Source organism: Podarcis filfolensis (genome assembly GCF_964270895.1).
Source record: "Podarcis filfolensis genome assembly, chromosome: 14".
In the NCBI taxonomy this organism is placed as follows: Eukaryota; Metazoa; Chordata; class Lepidosauria; order Squamata; family Lacertidae; genus Podarcis; species Podarcis filfolensis.
Genome location: NC_139616.1, coordinates 27,038,528 through 27,061,294, shown reverse-complemented (window position 1 = coordinate 27,061,294; position 22,767 = coordinate 27,038,528). Strand labels below are relative to the sequence as shown.

Below are 22,767 nucleotides of genomic sequence, written 5' to 3'. Positions count from 1 at the left end.
CACTTGGTGACTGGGCCAGTCACTGCCTCTCAGCCTCACCTACCTCACAGGGTTAGTGTATGGATAAAATAGGAAGAGAATTATGTATACCGCCTTGAGTTCCTTGGAGGAAAAGCAAGATAAAATGCAGTAAATGAACAAACAAAACTATACGCTTTAAGGGTCTAGTTGTGTGCATGTGCTTTTTTATTTTTTACAACCAGGTGGTATATAAATTTTATTAATAATAAATATGCAAAGTCAAAACGGGCCGAGTGTTTCCTCCCTGTACCTCCGCATAGCAGCAACCAGTTCTCTCGCCCGCTTTGTGCCCAAAAGGCTGAAGCAAGAATGGCGGCATTTTTACTTATTTGGGGGTGTACAGTATGTGAGGGAGGAGGAATGTCCCGCATTTTAACGGGGCGCTGCATTTGCTCGTGGCTTTTCAGCGTTTGACTCGTCTTTCGTTGCAACCCGCTTCCAATTCACAGCATGAATTGGAATTTAAAAAATAAATAAATAATCACAGCAGGCGCGCAAGGTTTTACGAGTAGCCCTAGGCCAGAAGGCAGTAAAGGCGGGAAGCTACACAGCTGAGCGGGTCACGAGGAAGAAGAGGAGGAGGAGCAGAATTGGCGCCTTTTCCCCGCCCCGCGCGGAGCCCAGGAAGCCGCTTCAGCGCGCGGGAAAGGAAGGGAAGGCAGGATGAGTGAGCCGGCCGGCATGGAGACGGAGCGGATAGTGCTCGAGGAGGAGAAAGAAACGGCGGCGTTGATCCAGCAGCGGGAGCAGGTGGGTTTTTGTGGCTGCCTGCCTGCCCTACCTTACAGGGAGGCGGGGAGGGAAGCGAGGTGGCGGGAGGCTCCGCAGGCGCGGCGGGCTTATAATAGGCGCCGGCCACTTTTAAAATGGAAGCCCCACCTCAGTCGCCGCTAATGAAAGCGCTGCTCCTCGTGAGGCTCCTGTGGCGAAGGCGACTTCCTTGCTATTCGTAGTAGGCGGCTCCCAATGGACATGCTGGAATTAACACTCTTAAAATTGGCCATGTCTGCTTTCATTTCAGTGGGTCGCTTCTGAGTTGCAGCCAGCTTCGCTGAGATTAGACCCACTGGGCCCAAATCAATCAGTTCATCAGTTGCTTTTTAGCCACTTCACGCTCCAAAATTAAGCACTGAAGGACACTGGAAACGCATGGGGCGCTTTTTGGGTTCGAGAGAATGGGGAGAAAATTATGTTCCAAACCCTGGAACTTCACAGGAGTTAAGTCACTCCAGAAGAAGATATTGGAGCACTCCAAATAATTTGTTCCTGGTAGTGCAATTACGGAGTTCTGTGCTGGTTGCTGTAGTGCACCCCTAATCACTATTATTGTGTAAGTAATAAGGTTATTGTATAATCTTAGAAAGTTGCATAACCTTGGGAGGGGTGTGGCTGTGACTATCACGAGGGAACCCATACTTCTAAATTTGCCACTATGCTGCACTTAAGTAGCGCTAGTATTGGATTATTATTACTTCTTACCTGCTCTTCACTGTGAGGGTCCTGGGTGGGTTACAAGAATCTGAAAATAAGATATTCAAAACAAAGCAGGTTGCAATCAAGAGAAAAGCCCTAAAATACAGTACATGCATATCTCAAGTGTTGGGGGATGGGGGTGGGTAAAGAGGTTGGTGTTCACCCACAGATCTGCCCCATTTGGGGCTCACTGGCAGGGACAGTACCAAGTTTTGCTGTGACAGCCTTCCTAATTGATGTGATAATCGTAGAATCAGAGTTGGAAGGGTCCCTGAGGATCATCTAGTCCAAACCCCCTGCAATGCAGAAATATGCAGCTGTCCCTTACGGCAGTGTTCCCCAACCTTGGGCCTCCAGCTGTTTTTTGACTACAACTCCCATCATCCCTCGCTAGCAAGACCAGTGGTCAAGGATGATGGGAATTGTAGTCCAAAAACAGCTGGAGGCCCAAGGTTGGGGAACACTGCCTTACGGGGATCGAACCTGCAAGCTCCCCACCACACTAACCAACTGAGCTGTTGGCTTTCGCACCCTTTTTCCAGGGCACCAATGGGGAGTTCTGCAGGTTTTGCATTTGAGCCCAGCCACAAACTTTGGCCTCAGAGGGCTGTCTTGGGATGACAAACTAGTGAGAGGGCCCAGGATGGACACAGGCAGCCATCCACCCACATGGATGGATCCCAGAGTCAGTAAATTAACAAAATCTATATGCTGCTTGAGCATAATAAAATCTCTTTGGTGGTTTACAACGCAACGTTGCACCTTGTTCCAAGGGTCCCTATGGGTGTACTGTTTAAAGAAGACCATGCAGATGGACCTGTGGTACAATGTGTGGCCTTCCCCAGCCAGTGGTTCTCCAAATGTTTTGGACTGAAACTTCCGTCAGCCCAGCCAGAATGTGCTCTCTGAGTGAGATTGACTGGAGTTGTAGTCCAAAACATCTGGAGGGCGCCAATTGTGTGTGTGTGGCATTCCTGCTCCCCAGTGTTAGATGTTTGTTCTCTGTGAGCTCTTAATGCAGGCATAGGCAAACTCTGGCCCTCCAGATGTTTGTAGTGAAAATACAAAATTAGGGGATGATTAGCTAACTCTTTATACTGCATGTTTTTTCGAAGCAACACCCCAAGTGTTCAATGGTGATTACATCTTACATGCGTTTCAGGTCAGCGTTCATTTCCCCACTTTCAGCTGAGCATAAGTACCAACTGCTAGGGGCTGAGGTTACTCCCTAATAAAATATTTGAGAGGGCTGCCTCCCAAAATAGTTGAGGAAGATTGCCATTCAAATGGGGGGCTTCGGCTGGGGAGGGCGGGATATAAATAAAATTTATTATTATTATTATCATGTGATCAGTTATGTGGAGTGGGGCTCCCCTCCCCCCCCCAGTATTTTATTCAAGTTGGTACTCCTGCAGCTGAGAACACCGTATCAGAATTTTAGAAGGCAGAATACATTTTTTAAAAAATTGTTCTTTGGAATGGGGTGCATCACTAGTGATATGACGATCTGGAGTAGAAAACAATTCTCAAATGACAGACAAACTTAAAACATTTCTGCTAATGGATTTCACGTAACTCCCAGTACAAGTTCATTGGGAATGTGTTGCAATAATAAATCAATAGATAAGGAATAGATAACGGGTTTTTTTTTATTTCTTACACATTTTCAGGAGACAACACCCACTGAAAATCCGACCACATGTCTCCCCAGAAGCCCTGTGAAGAGTAAGACTTTGACAAAACAAATCAGAATTCTTCTCACGCCTGTGTCAGCCGCATGTGGAGAACACAACAAGCATTTGCCTCAGAAACGTTTGTTAGAGCAATTTTCCAGCTGTGAGGAGTCTTTCGGTAAAGAACCCAAAGCCAAGAAAATCTGTAGCGATTATTCAAGTTCAGAAACAAGGGCTATATCTCATGGAGTAAGCGAGGTAGTCTTCAACACGGATTCTCACAGATGTGGTTCAGTTGTAGAGGCTGTCAGCAGTGATTTGGAGACCGATGGGGATTCTGAGAGTGACAGAAATGATGTAAGTGTCTCTTAATTTGGTGAGGAAAATAACTGCTTATATACTGTGCTTAGAATTACATGTAAGATATGGCTTAAAACTTCAACTCCTGTGAATATTTTGAAACATAATTGCTTGCTTGCTTGTTGTTGCAGGAGGAAGTCTCAACACAACTATCGGCTTATGAGAGGAAAAGACTGAAGAACATAACAGAAAATGCCAAATTTTTTGCTTCCCTGAAGCTGTTTGAGGTTTGTTGGAATGTCTTCTGGATTAGAACAACAAGTTCTGATACTTGGGGTGCAGCCTTGGAAATACCAACCTGGAAGTAAGGCCCATTGAACTCAATGGGTCTTACTTCGGAATAGGATTACGCTGTTGATCTTGGTCTTCATCATGGCTTTAGCTATATTTTTAAGTGGTATAATTTACTTGAGAATCAGTGTTTGAAACTCCTATTGTTCTAGGTGCATTTTGCGACAGGGAATTCCATTAGTGCAAGTAGTTTCTGAGCTTTGGGTGCAGTACTGCGCCTAAGATTTCAGATTAAAACTCCAGAGTGGAAGGAAAGGAGGACCTTTTTCTGCCTTCCCACTTCCAGCTACTCTTTGAAGACTGGAGAAGAGACCCTCTTAAGAATATTAGGGGGTGGGCAGGAGAAGGGACTAGGTCATGTGAAAAATGAACATATTTTAGCTGCAGTTCATTGATTTTTAGCTTTGTATTCATGTTATAAAAAAGCTCACCTAGATATTCCATTGTTGTGCCCATAACCTAGGTCAGGGGTCTGCAATCCGCGGCTCTGGAGCCACATGTGGCTCTTTTACACCTTTGCCGTGGCTCCGGGGCGGATACTAGCGAGGGGAGGAGGTGCATTGTGCGCCCCAACACTCCCCACTGTGGCGGGCGCTGTACTGGTTGTGACGTCGCATGGGGGCGGTGTGTGCGTTAGTCATGCACCGTCCCGACGTCATCTTCCCGCCCGCCCGCTACATTGTAAGGGGCATGTACGCTGGTCACTGCATTGAAAGGGGGCATGTACGCTGGTCACTGTTTTGAAGGGGAGTGAAGAACACACACACAAAAAAAAGGTAACTTGTTAATTTAACGTTTATTTCTATGAGGAGGAGTAATTCTGAGGGGTCAAACAAAGAAATAATAAAAAAAGGTGACAAAAAAGTTATTTTTATAATGACGAGTTTTGCGGCTCCCAGTTTTTCTTCCTTTGGAAACGGGTCCAAGTGGCTCTTTTTGTCTTAAAGGTTGCAGACCCCTGACCTAGGTTTAAGGTGGCATTTAGCTCCTAGCTTTCTTATCTCAGTTTCTAACATCTTCAGCAGTGGTTCCATAGCTAATAGTTAATACAGCAAACATCAGGGCCTTCCAAACATTTCCAGTAAGTCATAAAGCAGAATGGGTGGCATTCAGTTAAGTTTTGCCAAATTTTGCCATTCAAACTGAAGTGAATGGACCTACCTTAGTTATGTTCTTTAATTTTAGTGTGTCTACTCTGAGATAAACTTAGTTGAGTACCACTCAATAAACCAGTAACAACAGTTGACATCAGTAAAGGGTATCGCTAAAGCCAAACGCAACAGAAATAAAAATACCTCAGAGGTTAAAAGCTATGGGAAATAAAAAGATAGATGTGGGATATAAATGTAATAAATTGAAGCAGAAACAAGAATATTGAAATTTTATGAAGTGGATAAATCTTACATTCTATGCATCTGATCTTCTCTTTCACTCTTAAGTCGGCAGCAAGTCTTCGTAATATGACAGCCAGAGTGCAGTCTCCGAAAATACAAAGGTAAAACTACATACCCATTCATTATGGTTAAATATTTTGGCAATTTCCCCCCCTTTCCCTCTTTATGTCGTTATAGTACCTGAATCTACTTAACTAATTAATACTGAGAGCCTAACTCCTGCTGGTTGGCTATTGGGAATTCTTACCTGCTGTATTATACAGTGGTACCTCGGGTTAAGTACTTAATTCGTTCTGGAGGTCCGTTCTTAACCTGAAACTGTTCTTAACCTGAAGCACCACTTCAGTTAATGGCGCCTCCTGCTGCCACTGCACGATTTCTGTTCTCATCCTGAAGCAAAGTTCTTAACCCAAGGTAATATTTCTGGGTTCGCGGAGTCTGTAACCTGAAGCGTATGTAACCTGAAGCGTATGTAACCCGAGGTACCACTGTATGTGAAAAAGAAAATATCATTTTAAAAGTAGTACAGTGGTACCTCGGTTTAAGAACAGCCCTGTTTAAGAACTATTTGGTTTACGAACTCCGCAAAACTGGAAATAGTGTCTCAGTCTAAGTCTAAGAACTGAATCCAAACAGTGGAAGGGCACTGGCGGTGGGAGGCCTCACTAAGGAAAGCACACCTCGGTTTAAGAATGGTTTCAATTTAAGAATGGACTTCCGGAACGGATTAAGTTTGTAAACTGAGGTACCACTGCATTTGGGTTAATAATGTCATGACTGTGACAGTAGGAGAATATGCAGTTGCTCTGTCACCTCCTCCTTTGCCTTGTTTTAAGCATATGGGGCTCCAGTTTTACTCTTGGCAAGTGAGAGGGGGAGAAGTGGAGTAGCAACATAATGTTTGCTATTTTGGAGCATTGACAGCCTTGTTGTATTTTTGCTGTTTCATTTCTAAAGTACTCTGGGAGTTTCATTGCAAACTGAATGGTAAGCTATGGGTTATATTAAATGTACAGAGGGACAAGCAAGGTCTCCAGGTTGTAATTTTGCAACCATTGTGGTGTCTGATGGAGGCAGTTAGAAAAACGAAATGGAAAGCAATAACAGAAAATGCAGAATAATCTAAAGGAAGAAATAAGGCATTGGCTAAATCTGTAGCGGCATGAATGAGGAACACTTGAAACCCTGCAAGGACTTAGTGGAGAAATTATGTTGTCTCCGTAGAATTAAATATTCCAAGGCAAAAACTGAGACAACTCGTCGAAGATCGATGCGCTTGCAAAAAGTGGATCCACTGAGCATTCCCCTGCCAGAAGCACAAGCACATCCAGAACCATCAGTTGACGAATATGTAAGTTGACAGATACAACTTGCACTGGGTGCTGAGTGGAGGGGAGAGCCAGTGTGGTGTAGTGGTTAAGAACGGTGGACTCGTAATCTGGTGAACCGGGTTCGATTCCCCGCTCCTCCACATGCAGCTGCTGGGTGACCTTGGGCTAGTCACACTTCTCTGAAGTCTCTCAGCCCCACTCACCTCACAGAGTGTTTGTTGTGGGGGAGGAAGGGAAAGGAGATTGTTAGCCACTTTGAGACTCCCAAGGGTAGTGATAAAGCAGGATATCAAATCCAAACCCTTCTTCTTCTTCTCTCACTGAAATACCCAGACTTGATTTTGCAAGAGTATTTTGTTCATTCATTGTATTTGTATGCTGCTTTTCCACACACAAAAATCACACTCAAAGCAGCTTACAACAAAGAAATAGGGCTGCATTTCAAACAAACACTACAAAAAAATTCAGAATAACATAACAAAGCAATAACATAGCAAAGATTTCATAACAATTTTATGATGGCATAGCAAAGCAATAGCAAATAGAATAGATATAAATGAGATCCCTTAAACAACATGCAGCTTCCAGTGTAGCAAAAATGGCAGGGAAGCTTCACAATTTCACGTAAGTTCTAGAAACGCCCCTCCCATGATTTTGCCCGCAGTCCTCCTGCAGCCACTTTCAAGGCATTTTACTCTGAAACGTGAGAGGTTGCTGAGAGACCTTTTCTGCTGGCTAGCACTTAGTTTGGTCTGAGCATCCTTGGACTTCCTTGGTTCCTCACGGATCAAGTGTATAGTTGCTTCAAACAAGTCTTAAGAACTTGGCTTTGCGAAAATAATTTGGGTTGGTGAATAAAGTAGAAAGATTGATTGGGATGTGGGAGAATAAATTTTTATTCATTATTTAACAAAATTTGTATACTGCTTAACTAAATAAACGCCCATGTAGTTTACAAAAAAGCATAAAATATTAACGTTATCAATAGAAGTCAAAGTTTTTTAAAAATTGAAAATACAATTATTATTTTTTAATCAAGTGGCTCTCTGTGTTATTTTCTGTGGGGTGCACTGATGAGCAAGTTGTAAAGCAAGCCAGTGATGTTTTGTGCCATTTCCTCTCTTGAAAGCCTCGTTTGCCACCTGGACCGCTTCAGATGATACCCATAGATCAAGAGGAAGGAAATGATGTAACTGAAGGTTTTCTGAATATGTGGGCAAAAATAAGTCAGGTATCATTGTTTTGACATGTAGCGAGCCTAAATACTTAAAAAAAAAAAATAATTCAATATCTGCATGGTAAATTCCTTTTGTTTTCCAACCAATTTTACAGGTAAAGCCTAAGGTGATTGAGACACCTACATGTAACTTGGAAAGGTAATTAAAAAACCAGTTTTAACTACCACCCCCTCAAATTTGCTTGGTTTTTGTGGATATTAACATGCTAATGATTTTGTCCCAGTTACCAAGCTCGTCTGCGTAAAATGGTCCTCCGAGAAGATTCTGTAGCAAAAGTGGTCCGAAACCGGATTCACTCCGTGGCTATCCATCCATCTGAAAGCAGAACTTTAGTAGCAGCTGGAGACAAGTGGGGACAGATCGGTCTCTGGGATTTGGTAAATAGCTTGCACTCTATTGTCTTTGCTATCTATTGCTGTTTATATCATAGAATCATATCGAGTTGGGACCCTGAGGATCATCTAGTTCAACCCCCTGCAATGCAGGAATCTCAGCCAATGCATCCAGGACAGATGACCATCCAACCTCTGCTTAAAAAGCTCCAATGAAGGAGCGGTCACCACATTAAAGCGTATTCTGCTGGGTCAGGCCAAAGGGTGCCCTTCTAGTCCGGCATCCTATTCTCAGAGTGGCTAATCAGATTCCCCAATGGGAAGCCCACATGCAGGACTTGAATAGCAGCGCACTCCCCGCTTGTGATTCCTAGCAGCTGGTATTCAGCAACAGTCTGCCTCCAGCACTAGAGGTAATACATTGCCATGGTAGCTTGTAGCCATTGATAGTTTTGTCCCCTGCAAACTTTTCTGGCTCTGTCTTCTAACTGAGAAAGAACTGACCCTTCTGAATGGGAAGGGAACCACACTGTAAGTTCTGTTTCCAATTTTGAAAAGAGAAATTATGAGAAATGTACTAATGCTGTGTCTGTTTGTACTTCTTAGGACAGCGGATTGGAAGATGGAGTACACACCTTTGTTCCCCATAGCCAGGCAGTTAGCTGTATGTATTTTTCTCTGTCTAATCCTGCTCATCTTCTGTCTGTGAGCCACGACGGCACGTTACGACGTGGGGATGTAATCAGAGCGGTCTTTGATGAGGTGAGTGTTGGTTGCAACGTTGCATCTATTGCAGGGTCTCAATAAAGATTATTTATTCACTTATTTGATTTCTAATTCACCCTTCACCGTAAGTTCCCAGGGTGAGATACAATCATTAATGGAAAATAGAGTCATAAAAACAGATAAAATAATTAAAATTATAAAATAAATAAAACCATTCCAAATGGAACAGAATAGTATACTGCTGCAATGACTTGTGCTAAATAGTAAAACTTCCATTTTTACTGAAAGAATGGAAGGAAATGTCATAAATTATGTGTTCAAACATTAGCAGAAATGCAACAAAATCGCAATATTCCCTTTTTTAGAATGAGATCCTTTTGTATGTATAATGCAAAATCAGATATGGTATTCCTCCATCCTTCTATCTTAAGCAGCTCCTCCAAGATGGATGGAAAAGAGCAGCTCTCTCTTGCACGCTCTCTCTCTCTTCTGTTCACTTCTGTCTCATTAAGGACCATACCATAGCATTACAGCATGTGCTTTACAAGTATAAAGCCTGAGCTTCAATCCTTGGCACATCCAGAAGAAAAGGGGTGGCCATGGCGAGAGGGGGCGGTAATCAAACAGCAGGTGATAGGAATCAGCCTGAGACCCCAGAGAGCTACTGCCAGTCAGAATAGACAGAACTGGGTTAAGTGGACATACAGTTCCACATAGTACAAGGCAGTGTCCTGTTGCTTTTATCCATTGCTACAGGCAGAATTCAGTTTCTTAAGCGGGGATGGAAAAGTCAGGATTTTTAACTCTGTACATTTGGAAACCTTGTCTGTCTGCAAGCGTGCTCGTAGTAATTGGCAAAGAGGATTGAGGAAACCATGGTGTGGCAGCCAGAGAAGCACCCTACAGTTGTAGGGTATCCTACAGCTATTGTGATGTATCAGGATAAAATTGGTAATTTAAAATAGGTTTAGATTTCACCTAAAAGTAAACCTCTTTCTCATTCTCAGGTGTACAGAAATGAAGAGGACAACCTTTCCTCATTTGATTTCTTGGCTGCAGATGCCTCTACTCTGATAGTGGGAACGTGGGATGGAGAGGTAGCTGTAGTAGATCAGAGAACGCCAGGAGCTTCCGCTGAGCTTTTTGTAGAACTTAATTCGAAGACGACAAGGACCGTCCATACCAACCCACTCAGCAGACATTATTTCGTAGCTGCTGGAGCAGGGTAGGTACAAGCTGTGATACACGATTGCTTGTTGCAGTACATTAGGAATTTGGAGCCCAGAAATCAAAGAGATGTGATGCTAGTAAATGAATAGAGGCCTCCTCTTGGGAGCGGAGTCACAATAGATTCTTCCGAAGCCTAAGACCTCTGGACATTCTCTAAATTTAGGGGACGGGGGGGGGGGACTCTGAAGAGATTATAGTGTTGTTATACAAAACTCCTGGTCACAGCCATTGACAAAAATCTTAAGTAGTTTTGCTTTCCTGTGCCCTTTAAAATTCAATTCCACCCCAAAAGAAGTGTCCTGCACAAATTATAGCATTACATACATTGTTTCCCTGTTTTTAATTTACAGAGAAAACAGATCTGTGATAAAAGATTGCATAAACTTACAGATTTTATGTGGGACACAGAGAGAACTTCACGTGCTCCAAGATGATTAATACTTTTCAGAGATTACAGAAAGAGCAAGCCTTTCTGTAAGAGCAAGCTTATTTTTATCTCCACATTCTTCAGTGGAGGGGGATATCCTGGTGAGGACCCCCCCCCAAGGAACATGGAGCCATTAGACTCTGTCTCCTCCTTTGGAGAATTCAGTTTTTGGAGGAAGAGAGGAGCTCCTTTAACACACTCAGTGGTAGATAAAAACTCTTCACTTTGTTCGAGCCTTGGACGAACAGAAGCAAAATTTCCCAATCTCAGCCTTGGCAGAGGAAGAAAAATATGGGAAGGCCCTAGGACCCCGTGGTTGCAGGGGAGCCTAAATGGCCATGGAAATTAGGAGTTACATGAGAGGAGGTGATGTCAGGGAGCTGTACCCACCATGCTAGCTAGCATCACAATCTCTCGAGGAACTCCTTGCGACCTCACAGAACCCTAGGGTCCCATGGAACCCTGGTTGAGAAAAGCTATAGCAGACAGTTGAGAGTAGTAGCTTTTCTCCCTCCCTTACTTCAAAACTTTAAAAAAGTTTTGGCACTTCCTTTTGCTTTCCTGTGTTTTCATTTCCTGTGGACGGCTAATTGCAATGAGAGATAGGAAGAGAAAAGCGACTGTCACCAAAGAAGGGCAATGCACCCATCCACACTGCACACTTGGGGACCAGTGAATCTACCAGCCAGGACTGGTACTTGTCCCACCTCCACACCCCGAAGCAAAGAGGGAGCAGCACCTTGGACTGCTGTGGATCTTGATCCAGCAGACTCCTGGTCTTGAGAACATAGCATAGGCAGAAACAGTGCTCCCCTTTGAGCCAGAAAGTGGGCACCCATTCAGAGATGTTATGCTCATGGGTTCTGTGGAACCTTAGGCATGAGGTCTCCTCTGAGCTCTAGCATGGCATTTGGTAACTCATCCAGGAGGAGGAAGTGAGTGTATATGCTGAGCAGCTCCCCTTAACCCCCTGATCTCATAGGAGGAAACTTGTTTCACTCAGAATTTGTACCAGTGTATTAAGATACTTTTATATGTTTATGATATCAAGAACATAAAATCAAACAGATCTGCAATTTATAGACCAAAAGGGAAACAGGTACACACAGGGACATCCCATGACTTTTTCCTTCCTCAAATAATTATTGTCTCAATTGTAAGCAAACAGTGGAATCGTCCTCAAATTCTGTTATTCCCCCCACCCCCATATTGATACAGTGGTTTCGCATTTTCTTAAGTGCAGTTTGTCCCAATATTTTGTTTGACACCTGCAGGGTTCTATGTTTTCAATGTCCTTTTTTCCTTGATGTGTGAGGAGCTCTCACCACCACAAGAGACAGGAAGTCTAATAGATTAGCTATGCCTGGATAGTCCATTGGGAGGAGATGTCCCATTCAGGGCATCCTCCTAGCCACCGAAGAAGAGACTTCCAGGATGAAAGTCTTAACGTTCCCATTTATGCCGCAGGGATGTAGATATTTATGATGTTCGGCACCTGAAGGCGAGTGGCAGCAAGCCCGTGGTCTCTCTTGCTGGGCACACCAAGAGTGTTGCTTCTGCTTATTTTTCACCTGTGACTGGCAACAGGGTGCTGACTACTTGTGCTGATGATAAATTGAGGTATGTGAGAGTGGGAAGGGAGCTGGCTTTTGTATTAACGATTTCCTCCTGTGAAAGTCCTTTTTCACAGATAACTGAATTTGCTGCCATGAGACTTGGCTGTGGCCCGTGGCTTATATGGCATCAGTAGTGGAATTGAGCAAGTTAATAGGACTGTTGAAACATAGGGATGCTGTAGATCCTACCATGTTCAGAGGCTGTATATTGCCAAGGGTGGGAGAGGTTTGGAACTCATGACTCTTGCTGACCATTGTTGGAAACAAATGTAGGAGACGCTGTGAGAGATGTGTATGGCTGAGTTACGGCAATTAAATATTTTGCATTGAGGTGTGTGGGCCCTTGCTTAGGACCTTTTAAAAAATCTACCTCAAAATACTTGCTTGTATTTAGAAATACATAGCATATTTTCACTCGATGAGCAGTAGGGAGACCCCTTGCAATATAATTGTTTACATAGTCTAAACCAGAGGGTAGGGAGCAAAATGTGGCCGTCAGGATTGTCCTCAGGCAACACCTTCCTTGAGTGTTTTTGCCTGACTGGACTGTGTCCTTGAACTCTTTGATAAAGTTTCCTGTTGATCCTCATGCTGGATTTGAATAAGTAAGTAGGTAGTTTTTTGGGGGGGCTAAATCGACTATTTGGGGTTTTTTTTAAGCCCCCACTTTTTGTCTCTTGCAGGATCTTTGAAACCGCATGTATATCATCTTCAGTCCCTGTTCTCACAACTATCAGGTGAGTTAGAATAGGATTTACTCTGGTGCTAAGATTCAAGTTTGGTGGAGGGGATTATGAGATCACAGTGAGCAAAACACAATATTTGACTGTAGCAGAGTGGTTTTTCCATTAGAGAGCATGTGCATCAGATTTAAGAACCCTGGTTTTCTAGATCATCCCTCCCCACCTAGTGCCCTCCAGATGCTTTGGACTACAACTCCCCATCAGCCTTAACATCATTCAGTTGGGCTGGCTAGAGCTGCTGGCATGTTGCTGTCTAGAGCAACTGGAAGGCAGCGATGTAGATGAATCTTAACTATTTCTCTCCCCCCCCTTCCCCTTTCTGAATAGGCATAATAACTACACGGGACGGTGGCTCACAAGGTTCAGAGCTGTTTGGGACCCAAAGACGGATGACTGCTTTGTGGTGGGGAGTATGTCTCGACCAAGGCAAATTGAAGCCTTTCATAAGACAGGAGATTTGGTCCATTCCTTCCTCAGTGAAGACTACCTTGGCTCTGTTTGTTCCATCAATGCCTGGCACCCTACCAGGTACATTCTTGCATGTGGTAACTCTAGTGGCCGCCTCCATGTTTTCAAAGAGTGAAAAAAAGTTGAAGAGAATGTTGAACCTTCAGGTAACAAAGAGTATGAGTTGCATTTTGGTTGTGTTAGGACTTTGTCCCTGGAGAAAGACAAATATATTCAATTTCAAAACTTTCTAAGTGATAACAGAAATAAATAAGGCTAGCCTTGTTATTCAAATGCAGTGACTTATTGCAGGCTTCTGCAAGGTTGTTTATGTGAAACTGTTAAATGGTTTCAATATATTTAAGTTCATTCATAGTGGCTTAAAAATCTACAGAGCAGGCTGTGTACTAGATCATGTTTAATTCAGAGGTCAATTGCTAACAATTCTGAGATCAAAAGGGTGTTTTTTGGTGTGTATCAAGAGTGGTGAGAAGGCACAGGCTTTCTCTTAACACCCACTAACTTGAACATAAGCAGCATGTTAATAATGCTTATGCATCATTGCAAGATGGAAAATGCAATTATGTCTGTTGTGTAGTAACACCAGATGGCACCTTACACCAGGGAAGCATTCATAGTAAATGAATCAGTGTTAGACCTGCTCATCATGTTCAACTTTTTTAAAGTACGCACAATAAATGCTTTGGAATCTGTGTAGCATCATGTGGTGGTTGTACCAAAATCATATGGATGATCTGGCAGTAAAAAGTATATATATATCCAATTTAAGTTGGTTAAGCATTCAAGTTCTGAAAACATTAAGGACAGAGAGGTTGAAAGAAATTTTCCACAGTAGCAGGTAGCATTTCAGGAATTGTCTAAGCAGACATGTCACATGAGCAGAAGCATCAATTTACTCAACAGAGAACATTTTCATCATAATTAAATATTTATTTAAATTTAAAAATACTTCTATATGGCACCAATGATTTATGCTAACTACATGTTGAATATGTAGAAAAAGGTACATTATTTTGAAGGGAAAATGTAACACAGCATTTGGCACATGAAAGGTTAACGTCTATATTGTTATGAAAACTAAAATTCACATTTTCAGGTAACTTACTTTCTACTGCTTTTAAATATGCAGTACGCTAGTCCTTATTAAGAGTTTGTTTCCTCTGATACAGCAACCTATGGAAACCACCACAGTTTATACAAATGAGACCAGGAACAACTTAGTAGTAAGTGAAACATGAAACGTAACATGGGGCAAAACAGGAAAAATGACTTTTTTTCAGTTGCCAGCTGGAAAGTTTTCAGGATAAAACATTTGGCAAAAACGAGACACAATCCATTAGGAAGAGGTTCTGCAGTGCAAGCCCCAGAGAAATGAAAGTGCACGGGAGACCTTAACTCTAGGATTGTGGCCAGAATTTTTAAAAAAGTAAAATAACTATCTAAAGCCACCATCAGTATTCGTAAGTTGTCCACTTTGAAAATGAAAATGTCCATTGTACAAAATAGTTACAGATAACAGGACAGGTGTGTGGCATGATCAACAATACCAACAATTAAAACATGAAATAAATACTGCATCGTTATCTGGGATGGAGAATGTTAAAATTAAGACTTTTCACTCACTGCATAGAAGCATCGTTTACTACAGACTGAGGTAGGAACACTACACTAGAAGTTAATTTTGTTGCTGTGTTGCATAAAACAGTGTGTATCCTTGTAAAATCTATCCCTTGTATCTTCTTGGCAGGCATTCAGAAGTTTGTTTATGTACCTGTATAAGCAAAAGTGAAAGCCAAAATCTCTCTTGGCTCTTGTGACTTCCAAGCTGGCAGTTGCAGTTAATGGTCAGTAATCAAACAGATCCTTGTAGCACTTCCACGATGTGTTCAAATAACAGGGAATCCTTTTCTAGTGTACCGTACACCCACACCCACACCCCAGTCTGCGTCCAGTAACCTTTGCCAATATTTAGTGTATTGCTAATAGTGTCATTGTGCTCTTTTTTCCCCAAATGATGAATGACCAGCTGTGGGCAGAGTGTAACTGAACTTGGAAAGGAAATCAGTGCTTGAGATTCCCACGCCTATCCACGCACCCTCCCATTGGGCAAGTCCTGGCAGTGCTTCAGTTCTGCGTGAACTTGAAGGGCTTGTGTGCCTGCTGAAAATTGTAGTAGCCAAGTCAGAGACAAGATAAATGAAACCAGCCTCTTGAAATATTTCTGATTTAGATTCCCAAGTGACTTGAAATCTCTCCCTGAGATGAAATAAAACACTTGCCAGTCTGATTTCATTCTCTTGCTCTGCTCATCTTGGTGAGTATTCTCACCATATTTAAAATTTATTGCTCCTTTTACAAATGAGCTGCTATTTGTCAGGCTTTTAGATTAGACTATCCACATCACAAGACAAAAAGTAGGAAAAAAATTTCTGAATTGCCTTCAGGATGGAAACGTGTGGGTCAGATTGTTCTATGTGTTTTCATTCCAGTGCTACCTCCCCCACGTCCTTAAGTTCTCCATCGTTTTAATGGCACAAGGTAACCCATTTTCCTTCCCCCAGAAGTTATGAATGGGTTAGCTTGATGCTCAAATACCATCCTAAAAACAGCCATAATATTTTGTTTACCACCAATCACTTTGAATACCACACTATATTCACCTAATTCATAAAGTAAAAAAGACTTGGTTTGCTCGTTAACAAAATAGCATTTTGTTCTTAAAATATATAGGTTGGAACAAGTTTGTTCTTTTGTAGTACAAAAACAAGTACAGCTTTCTGAGGCAAAATGTCTTTCAAAGAAATTGGATATGATCACTACTACTTAATACAGCAAGACTCGGTCAAGTATAATCAAATACATATATTTATTTCCCCCATATACTAACTCTTGCTTTATATGGGGACTTTACTGCTCTAAGAAAAACTGCATTTCTGGGATCCTAAAGGTCAGAAGTTGAAATTCACAAAGGACAGGTTTCTCCTAGTCACACTTTTCAACGCTAGGGGGAAGAATTAGATTTACACCTCATTGCTGCCTCCTTGTCTCGTGCCTTACCTATTGCTTATAAAGAATCGAGTGTGTTTGGGTGACCATATGGTGTCAGAACCTTAATCCCCCCTGCTCCCACCTTCAAAATTCCAGATTAAGCCAGAAGTCTGATTGGTAAAATAGCAAGACTATGTATAAGGTGGTAGTGCTGTACACAGTGGCAGTTTTAATAAAATAATAAAATACTAAAGTTACAACTCAGTAGCACCATTACAAAAGCTCCTGCATAAAATGACGCTGCCTTCTTGAACTAGTGTCCTAGCTGGAGGCTGGCACTTAATGCAATAATCAATAGTAATAAAATAAACTCTCTTTACTTGAAATTTTTGAAATGGCCACCTCTAGGAAAGCTTAAAATTAAACTTGGAAGAGTGCAGAATAATTTAAAAGTTGGAAAGCAAACCAGTTGAAGACACTTCCAGGAAGAGGACGTGTAAAGAAATGGGCATTGTTTGAATCTGGCGCATGTGAGAAAGTCTTATCCCTTTCTTCTGCTTGGAAACAACTCTCCTAGGCCGCTGTTTACTTTGATTCATGAAAGGAGGACTTATTTTATGTGCCGATGGTGCCACGATGTGTCCCATTTTTCTGGGAATGGGTAGCAGGGATCTTCTGCAATCCACCTGGCTAGTTACTAGGAGGAGTCCTGCCTTCAGGTGTCAATGAGTAGGCTGAGCACGGAGCGGATTTTGCAGGCAAACCATCGCCTGAGGGGACAAAAGTATTGATAATGGAATTGTTCAAACTCGGGGGTCTGGCGAATATCACGGAAAAAGGCAATGTCAAGGTCAGACTCGGTAAGGATGATCAGGAGGAGGAGCAAAACAAAGAGGAGCCCACCGGTCACAAGGAGCAAACGGAGGACACTGAAAACAAACTTATTCACCTGTTCTGCTTGGGCTCCGCCACCGCTGCCCACACCCTGGCACAAGGCTCGGAGCTCCCTCCCCAGCTCCTCGGCCTCGGCCACCGTGGGCGTGTTGGCCTCAGATTCCTTTTCTTCCTCTATGCTGCAAGGGGCTCCGTTGATCTGCCTGGAGAGCAGCATCAGCTCAAGGCTCTGCTCAGCTACCGGCGTGGGAAGGACGCTGTCCGAGGGACTGTAGATCTCGTCCGAAATGATGGCCACACGCTCGCTGCTCTCGGCCCGGTAGGCCCGTGAATGCGGCAGGAAGGCATCGCCGTGGGAGGCTGACCGTACCGGGGTGGAGTGGGCACTGTCCCGCAAACACTCAAGCCCTGGGGGAAGGGAGGGAGAGAGGAAGAAAGGGGCTGGCTATGGAGAAAGATGAGGGGAGTCGCCAACGCATTAGCCAGCCTCAGCATGGAGACACGTAAGTTGGGCTTTCAATACAAAATACTGTTTATCCCAAGATCAAGATGTCACTGTAAATTGAGCATGGAAGTGAGGGCTATAATCTGGCCAGGTTCAGAAGAATCCTGGAGGAAGTTAACCTTCCCCAACCTAATTCAAAACATTCCTTAGATTCCTCTTCAGTGATTCTGAATGCCAAAAATCCAAGCACAATGCAGACTTGTGCCTTTTAGTGGTTTGGTGGAAATCGGTTGCATATTCCCAAAATCTGAAACTCCAAAAATTCCCCATCTGTACAGTAAGCAAATTTAGGGCATGTTTGTGAACACCTGGAGGCTTCCTGTCTGGATGCTCCTCCCCAAAAGAAAGAAATGGCTGTCACCACACTGAGCAGGCTGATAGCATCTCTGAAGACTTTCACATCAATGGCTTGTTCTGTCCTGGCCCAGAGAGCAGACCTAGATCTCATGGCCTTAAATTACAGGGAGATTTTGGTTGGAAACATTTTGATGAAAGGAGCAACTCAACAATGGAACCAGTTAGTTGTGTGTTTTAGGAGGGCAGCTGTTATTTGCTGGGCAGCCATGTCTGCAATGCTAGATGATCTACAAAGCTCTGCAGCACCTCTATGATGATAGAATTGGTCACATAAGAAAAGCAGGTGAAAGGGGGGCCATCTGGTCCAGAATCCTGTTCTCTTAGTATCCAACCAGATGCCCATTAAGGGACACCTGAAAATAGGACCTGTGTGCAACAGCAGTGCTTATCTCATTTGTGATTCCCGGCAGCTAGTATTCAGGCACATTGCCTTCAGAGCTGGAGGTGGAGCCCAGCATTCATGGCTAGTAGCTTCAATGTTGCCCCAACCTTGAGAAGAAGCGACATGGAGCTAAAACGCAAGGAGAAAGTGTGGGTGCATGGAGCACCACAAGTGATTGCACATAATTTTTACTGCTTACCTGGTGCAGAAGTCGTGGCCTGGGTGAATTTGCAACGGCCCAGACTGCCCTTTAAAGTTCAAAGTTTTTAAATTCTTCTACTCCTTTAGTTACGCCTATCTTGTTAGTGGCACAGTACACACCATTTGCACACTGTTCACATAGGCCCTAGGGAGTGACACTTTTTAATTGGGGGAATAACTAGCTTGGCTGATAAAATCTCCCAGATTTTATCCATTGTGATTGTACAACAGATTAAAAGAAAGCTATCTCGTTTCGCAAGTTAAAAATCCAGCATCTTGCTAAAAGGTTCCATCAGCACTAGCATTTCCAGCTCCCTGATGGAACCACCTCCTTTCCCACCCTCCTGTATGCTGTTTGGGGGGGGGGAGAGCCCCATTGCATTAGCCAGAGCCCTTCGTGTTGGATCTTCCATTAGTGGAACTGCTTAGTTGAAGCTGGCCCCACATAAAAACTGCCTTTTTGTAGCCCAAAGGACACTACAGAAACTGGCAGTACACCTCAGGTTACATACGCTTCAGGTTACAGACTCCGCTAACCCAGAAATAGTACCTCGGGTTAAGAACTCTGCTTCAGGATGAGAACAGAAATCAGGCTCCGGCGGCGCAGCAGCAGCAGGAGGCCCATTAGCTAAAGTGGTGCTTCAGGTTAAGAACAGTTTCAGGTTAAGAACAGACCTCCGGAACGAATTAAGTACTTAACCAGAGGTACCACTGTATACCCCAGAAGCAGCCTCTGGCTTCAGCTTGGGTCTTGCTCTTGACACTGACCCAACCTCAGACATTAAACTCCTGAGCTCAGTTTAGCAGGTGCAACCCTGATGCAGACCAGCTTTTAATTTCCTCCGTGGGGCCTTCCCAGGGGTCTACCTTTAGCTAGTGTGCTGTGTATGTAGAAGGGGAGAAACCCTTCCACAGCCATGTGAGAAATTTCATTTAAAAGGGTCAATCTTGCAAAGGATTTTGTCTTCTCCCATTAAGATGCAGGTGGCAAAGCATTTGTAGCAAGCACACAGCATTCTAAAACCACACACCAGCAGAATAACAATGCATGGAGTTGGCCAGCCCTCCCTACGGAAATTAGCATAAGTGCATATGAAACGGTCTCCTGTCCTTGCGTTCCATAAATCACTTGAGACAGCTGCCTCCCTATTTGGCCACAAGAGAGTGATAACAGCACATACGAAAAGGACTCCATGGAAAGGCAAACCTGGCATTTGTGAATGTTTCCTTCATTAAGACTGAAACTGAAATCACATTTAAAATAACACTCCCCGCCCCCAGTAACTACAGTAGTTCCACAAAATAGACTCAGATTCCATTCCGAGAAAGGATTAACAACGGATGAGGAGCTTGTAGCACACAGACCATCCTAACCCCAAGGGAGGCAAATGTGCAAATGTGCCCTTTGTTCAGAAGAGAGATTCAATCTGGAGAGTGCTGCAAAGCTACACGAAGTCACCATTGTGTCCAGACCTCACCTTCCATGATAGAGATGTGCACAGCTCTCCTTCGAGTTCTGGGGACGCTGCTTAGCCGTGGCCCATGAGTGATGGAAGGACAGCTACGGCTAGGAACCAGCCCTGCCCTACAGAAAAGAAGCACACAAAATGGTGTTGGGAATGCAGCCAGCATCAGAGGCAAGCCTCCTTAAGATTATGAGCCAAACCCAGGAAATGGCCCCTTCCAGAAAATGCAGGGGTAGAGCTGGAAAACACACCCTTTTGCAACTAGCAGAGGAACAGTCTGCTTATACTGAGTCAGACCACTGGTTCATTTAGGCCAGGACTGTCTACACTGACTGGTGGCAATGGCTCACCAGCCCAACCTGGAGATTGAATATGGGGCTTTCTGGATGCTTTGCTACTGTGCTATAAATCTTCCTCTATGGGGAAGCTGTGCCCCACCCCCATTTGTTACTGAACTGCAGCCAGCGTGGCTTCTCCCAGGTGAGCCCACAGCTTGTCTTCCAAGCTGCCTCTGCTGAGCCTTACCTGTGTATTTCTGGAGGCTCCCTCTTGATCTTGGCACTAGACTCCATCACTTCTTTTGCAACTCGGCCACTGAAAGTGGTTGGAGAACAGAAGCCGTGACAATAGCAAGAAACCACCCTTTTCCCCTCCAGGGTTTCTGCCAGCAACTCTTGCCTGCTCTAGACACAGGAATCGGGCTTGCTTGAAGCTCAAAAGAAAAGCCATACTTCCTGGCAGACCCATTCAGTGAGCAGAAAGGACACCCCCAGTATATTGGCTGTGCTATTTACCTCGAAATGTTATGTTGTTTTCCTTCCCTTGTTGCATGGCCTTGGCTGCAGCACTTTCCTTGTCACCTATTACTGGCCTTTGCTTCTTGGCTGTGCACTAGAGTGCATGGAAGCAGAATTTGGCCCAGCTACGGCAGTCCTTTTATTTCAGATTTTTAGTTACTGTATTTATATCCCACCTTTCCTCAAGGCGGCTTTGTGGCTCTCCCCCAGTTTAACTTTGCAACAACCTTCTGAAGTAGGTTAGGCCGAGAGGCAGTGACATAGCCCAAGGACACCCAGCATGTCCCATGGACGAGTGAGGGTACCAACCCTGGTCTCCCAGGTCCTACTCTGGCACTCTATAACCACTACACCTCACATTTAAATTCTGGCATCCGACAAAACAGCTCGCTCAGAAAACAAAGGGGAAGGCACCTCTTGAATCCCTGCATTATATCGGGAGCATCAGATGAGCAGCCTTGCCTTAGGGAGGAATCCAACCTCACCACCTTCCAACTGTTTAGTCAGCACCAGTATTTTAACTTGCCTGATGAAATGATATCCACCACAACCCCGTGTGCTGTTCTGGGGGTTCTCCCAACCTCCCCCCACAGCCAATTGTGGGGCAGGGAGAGGAGAGAAGCCCTGCAAAGCTAGAAGGAGCTCCTATTGCACTGGCAGGGCAAGGATCTGGCCCAATAATTTTATCTCAAGATTCAATACAGCTGAACTTATAGCAGACTCATTCCTCAAGCCACCCAGAGGAAGCATCCAAGAACATACCCAGTAACTGCTACTTACGGTCATTATTTACCTGTATCGGAACCGACTCCCTTTGAAAAATAGATTACTGCTGGACACAGTGCGGACTTGGCTTGACTTCTCCAACCTGAAACAAAAAAGCCGGCATTGGCAAAAGGCCCATAACTTGGGTTTTGGCAGCATTCTGCTGGCAGACTTTGTTGGAAATGATGTCAAAGCTCCTGCTCTGGGAGCAGGTAGAGAGATATTTTCTGGTTTTCAAGAAGCCCCTGCGCTCCCCTCGGTTTGGTGCCCCTGCCAGTGTCCAAGGTGAACAGTTTTTTAACTCAGCATCTTGACTCCTTCTCCAGAAGCTGCTCTTGACTTCCCCTTTTTTTTTTGCATTCCAAGTCAAAGCTAAGGGTCTGACATGAGAAGATAAAAAGAGCCTGCAGAATCAGGCCAACAACTCTATCTAGTCCAGCATCCTGCTCCCACAGTGGCCATCCAGAACCAGATGCCCCAATGGGAAACTCCCGAAGAGAACCTAACAGCAACTTCCCCCTCCTGAGGTTTCCAGCAACTGGCATTCAGAAGCACTGCCGCTTCCAAGTGTGGAGGCAGAGCACAGCCATCATGGCTAGTAGCCACTGCACTTGTTGCCCACCCTGCAGTGCCTCTGCGTGAATTTCAGACTCACGGCCCAGAGAGAGAGGTAACTTAGCTGCAGAGGAGAAAGAGGTGTAAAATGATCCAGAGTGGTAAAGCAAATGCAAAAGTCTCTCCTTCAGTGAGATCCGCAATGGAACATTATCGGCTAGAAAAACATTCCGCCCAATCTTCCTCACCTAGAAGGAACTGGGAGTGCACAGGAGGCTTGGGGTTGACACCTCACTGCTACCAAACTGCTGGAGCAGATCAGCAATCCCAACACTGGTTGGGCTACTTCACTAGGAGGAGGAATGGGCTTGCTTTTTGGATAAGGCTACGGGTTCTGGCTGCTTCCACACTGCCACTATTTTGCAGGTACACAAGTAAATTTTAGTCATGTAATTAAAGTAGATTTTGTGCTGTTATAAAGCAAACCCAGCTTCCGGGGGAGAGGGGGAATGTGGTAAGGAAAGTTATGAGAAA

The 22,767-nt window shown here is 44.1% G+C and overlaps 2 protein-coding genes across 12 annotated transcripts in view; one reads left to right on the top strand and one right to left on the bottom strand.

The window, feature by feature from the left end:
- The first annotated feature begins 379 nt into the window (after positions 1-379).
- Positions 380-22,767, top strand: part of WDR76 (WD repeat domain 76) — a 67,312-nt gene continuing 44,924 nt past the window's right edge. The window contains exons 1-14 of one of the 5 annotated variants that reach the window (XM_083586597.1): positions 383-771; positions 3,165-3,524; positions 3,659-3,754; positions 5,258-5,313; positions 6,437-6,563; positions 7,673-7,774; positions 7,876-7,919; positions 8,005-8,158; positions 8,720-8,875; positions 9,847-10,064; positions 11,964-12,116; positions 12,796-12,849; positions 13,183-13,383; positions 15,350-15,610. In XM_083586597.1, the coding sequence (XP_083442723.1) occupies positions 685-771; positions 3,165-3,524; positions 3,659-3,754; positions 5,258-5,313; positions 6,437-6,563; positions 7,673-7,774; positions 7,876-7,919; positions 8,005-8,158; positions 8,720-8,875; positions 9,847-10,064; positions 11,964-12,116; positions 12,796-12,849; positions 13,183-13,383; positions 15,350-15,395 (1,854 nt within the window). In that variant the 5' untranslated portion in view covers positions 383-684 and the 3' untranslated portion in view covers positions 15,396-15,610. Of the gene's footprint in view, positions 772-3,164; positions 3,525-3,658; positions 3,755-5,257; positions 5,314-6,436; positions 6,564-7,672; positions 7,775-7,875; positions 7,920-8,004; positions 8,159-8,719; positions 8,876-9,846; positions 10,065-11,963; positions 12,117-12,795; positions 12,850-13,182; positions 14,016-15,349; positions 15,611-22,767 lie in introns of those variants that run through there. The other 4 variants (XM_083586598.1, XM_083586599.1, XM_083586601.1 and 1 more) reach the window with 4 other exon arrangements.
- FRMD5 (FERM domain containing 5) overlaps positions 14,233-22,767 on the bottom strand; it is a 129,301-nt gene continuing 120,766 nt past the window's right edge. For 4 of the 7 annotated variants that reach the window (XM_083586614.1, XM_083586615.1, XM_083586620.1 and 1 more), the window contains 4 exons: positions 21,707-21,781; positions 20,642-20,710; positions 20,129-20,235; positions 14,233-17,613 (listed from right to left, as the gene is read on the bottom strand). In XM_083586614.1, the coding sequence (XP_083442740.1) occupies positions 17,027-17,613; positions 20,129-20,235; positions 20,642-20,710; positions 21,707-21,781 (838 nt within the window). In that variant the 3' untranslated portion in view covers positions 14,233-17,026. The remainder of the gene's footprint in view (positions 17,614-20,128; positions 20,236-20,641; positions 20,711-21,706; positions 21,782-22,767) is intronic. The other 3 variants (XM_083586616.1, XM_083586617.1, XM_083586619.1) reach the window with 1 other exon arrangement.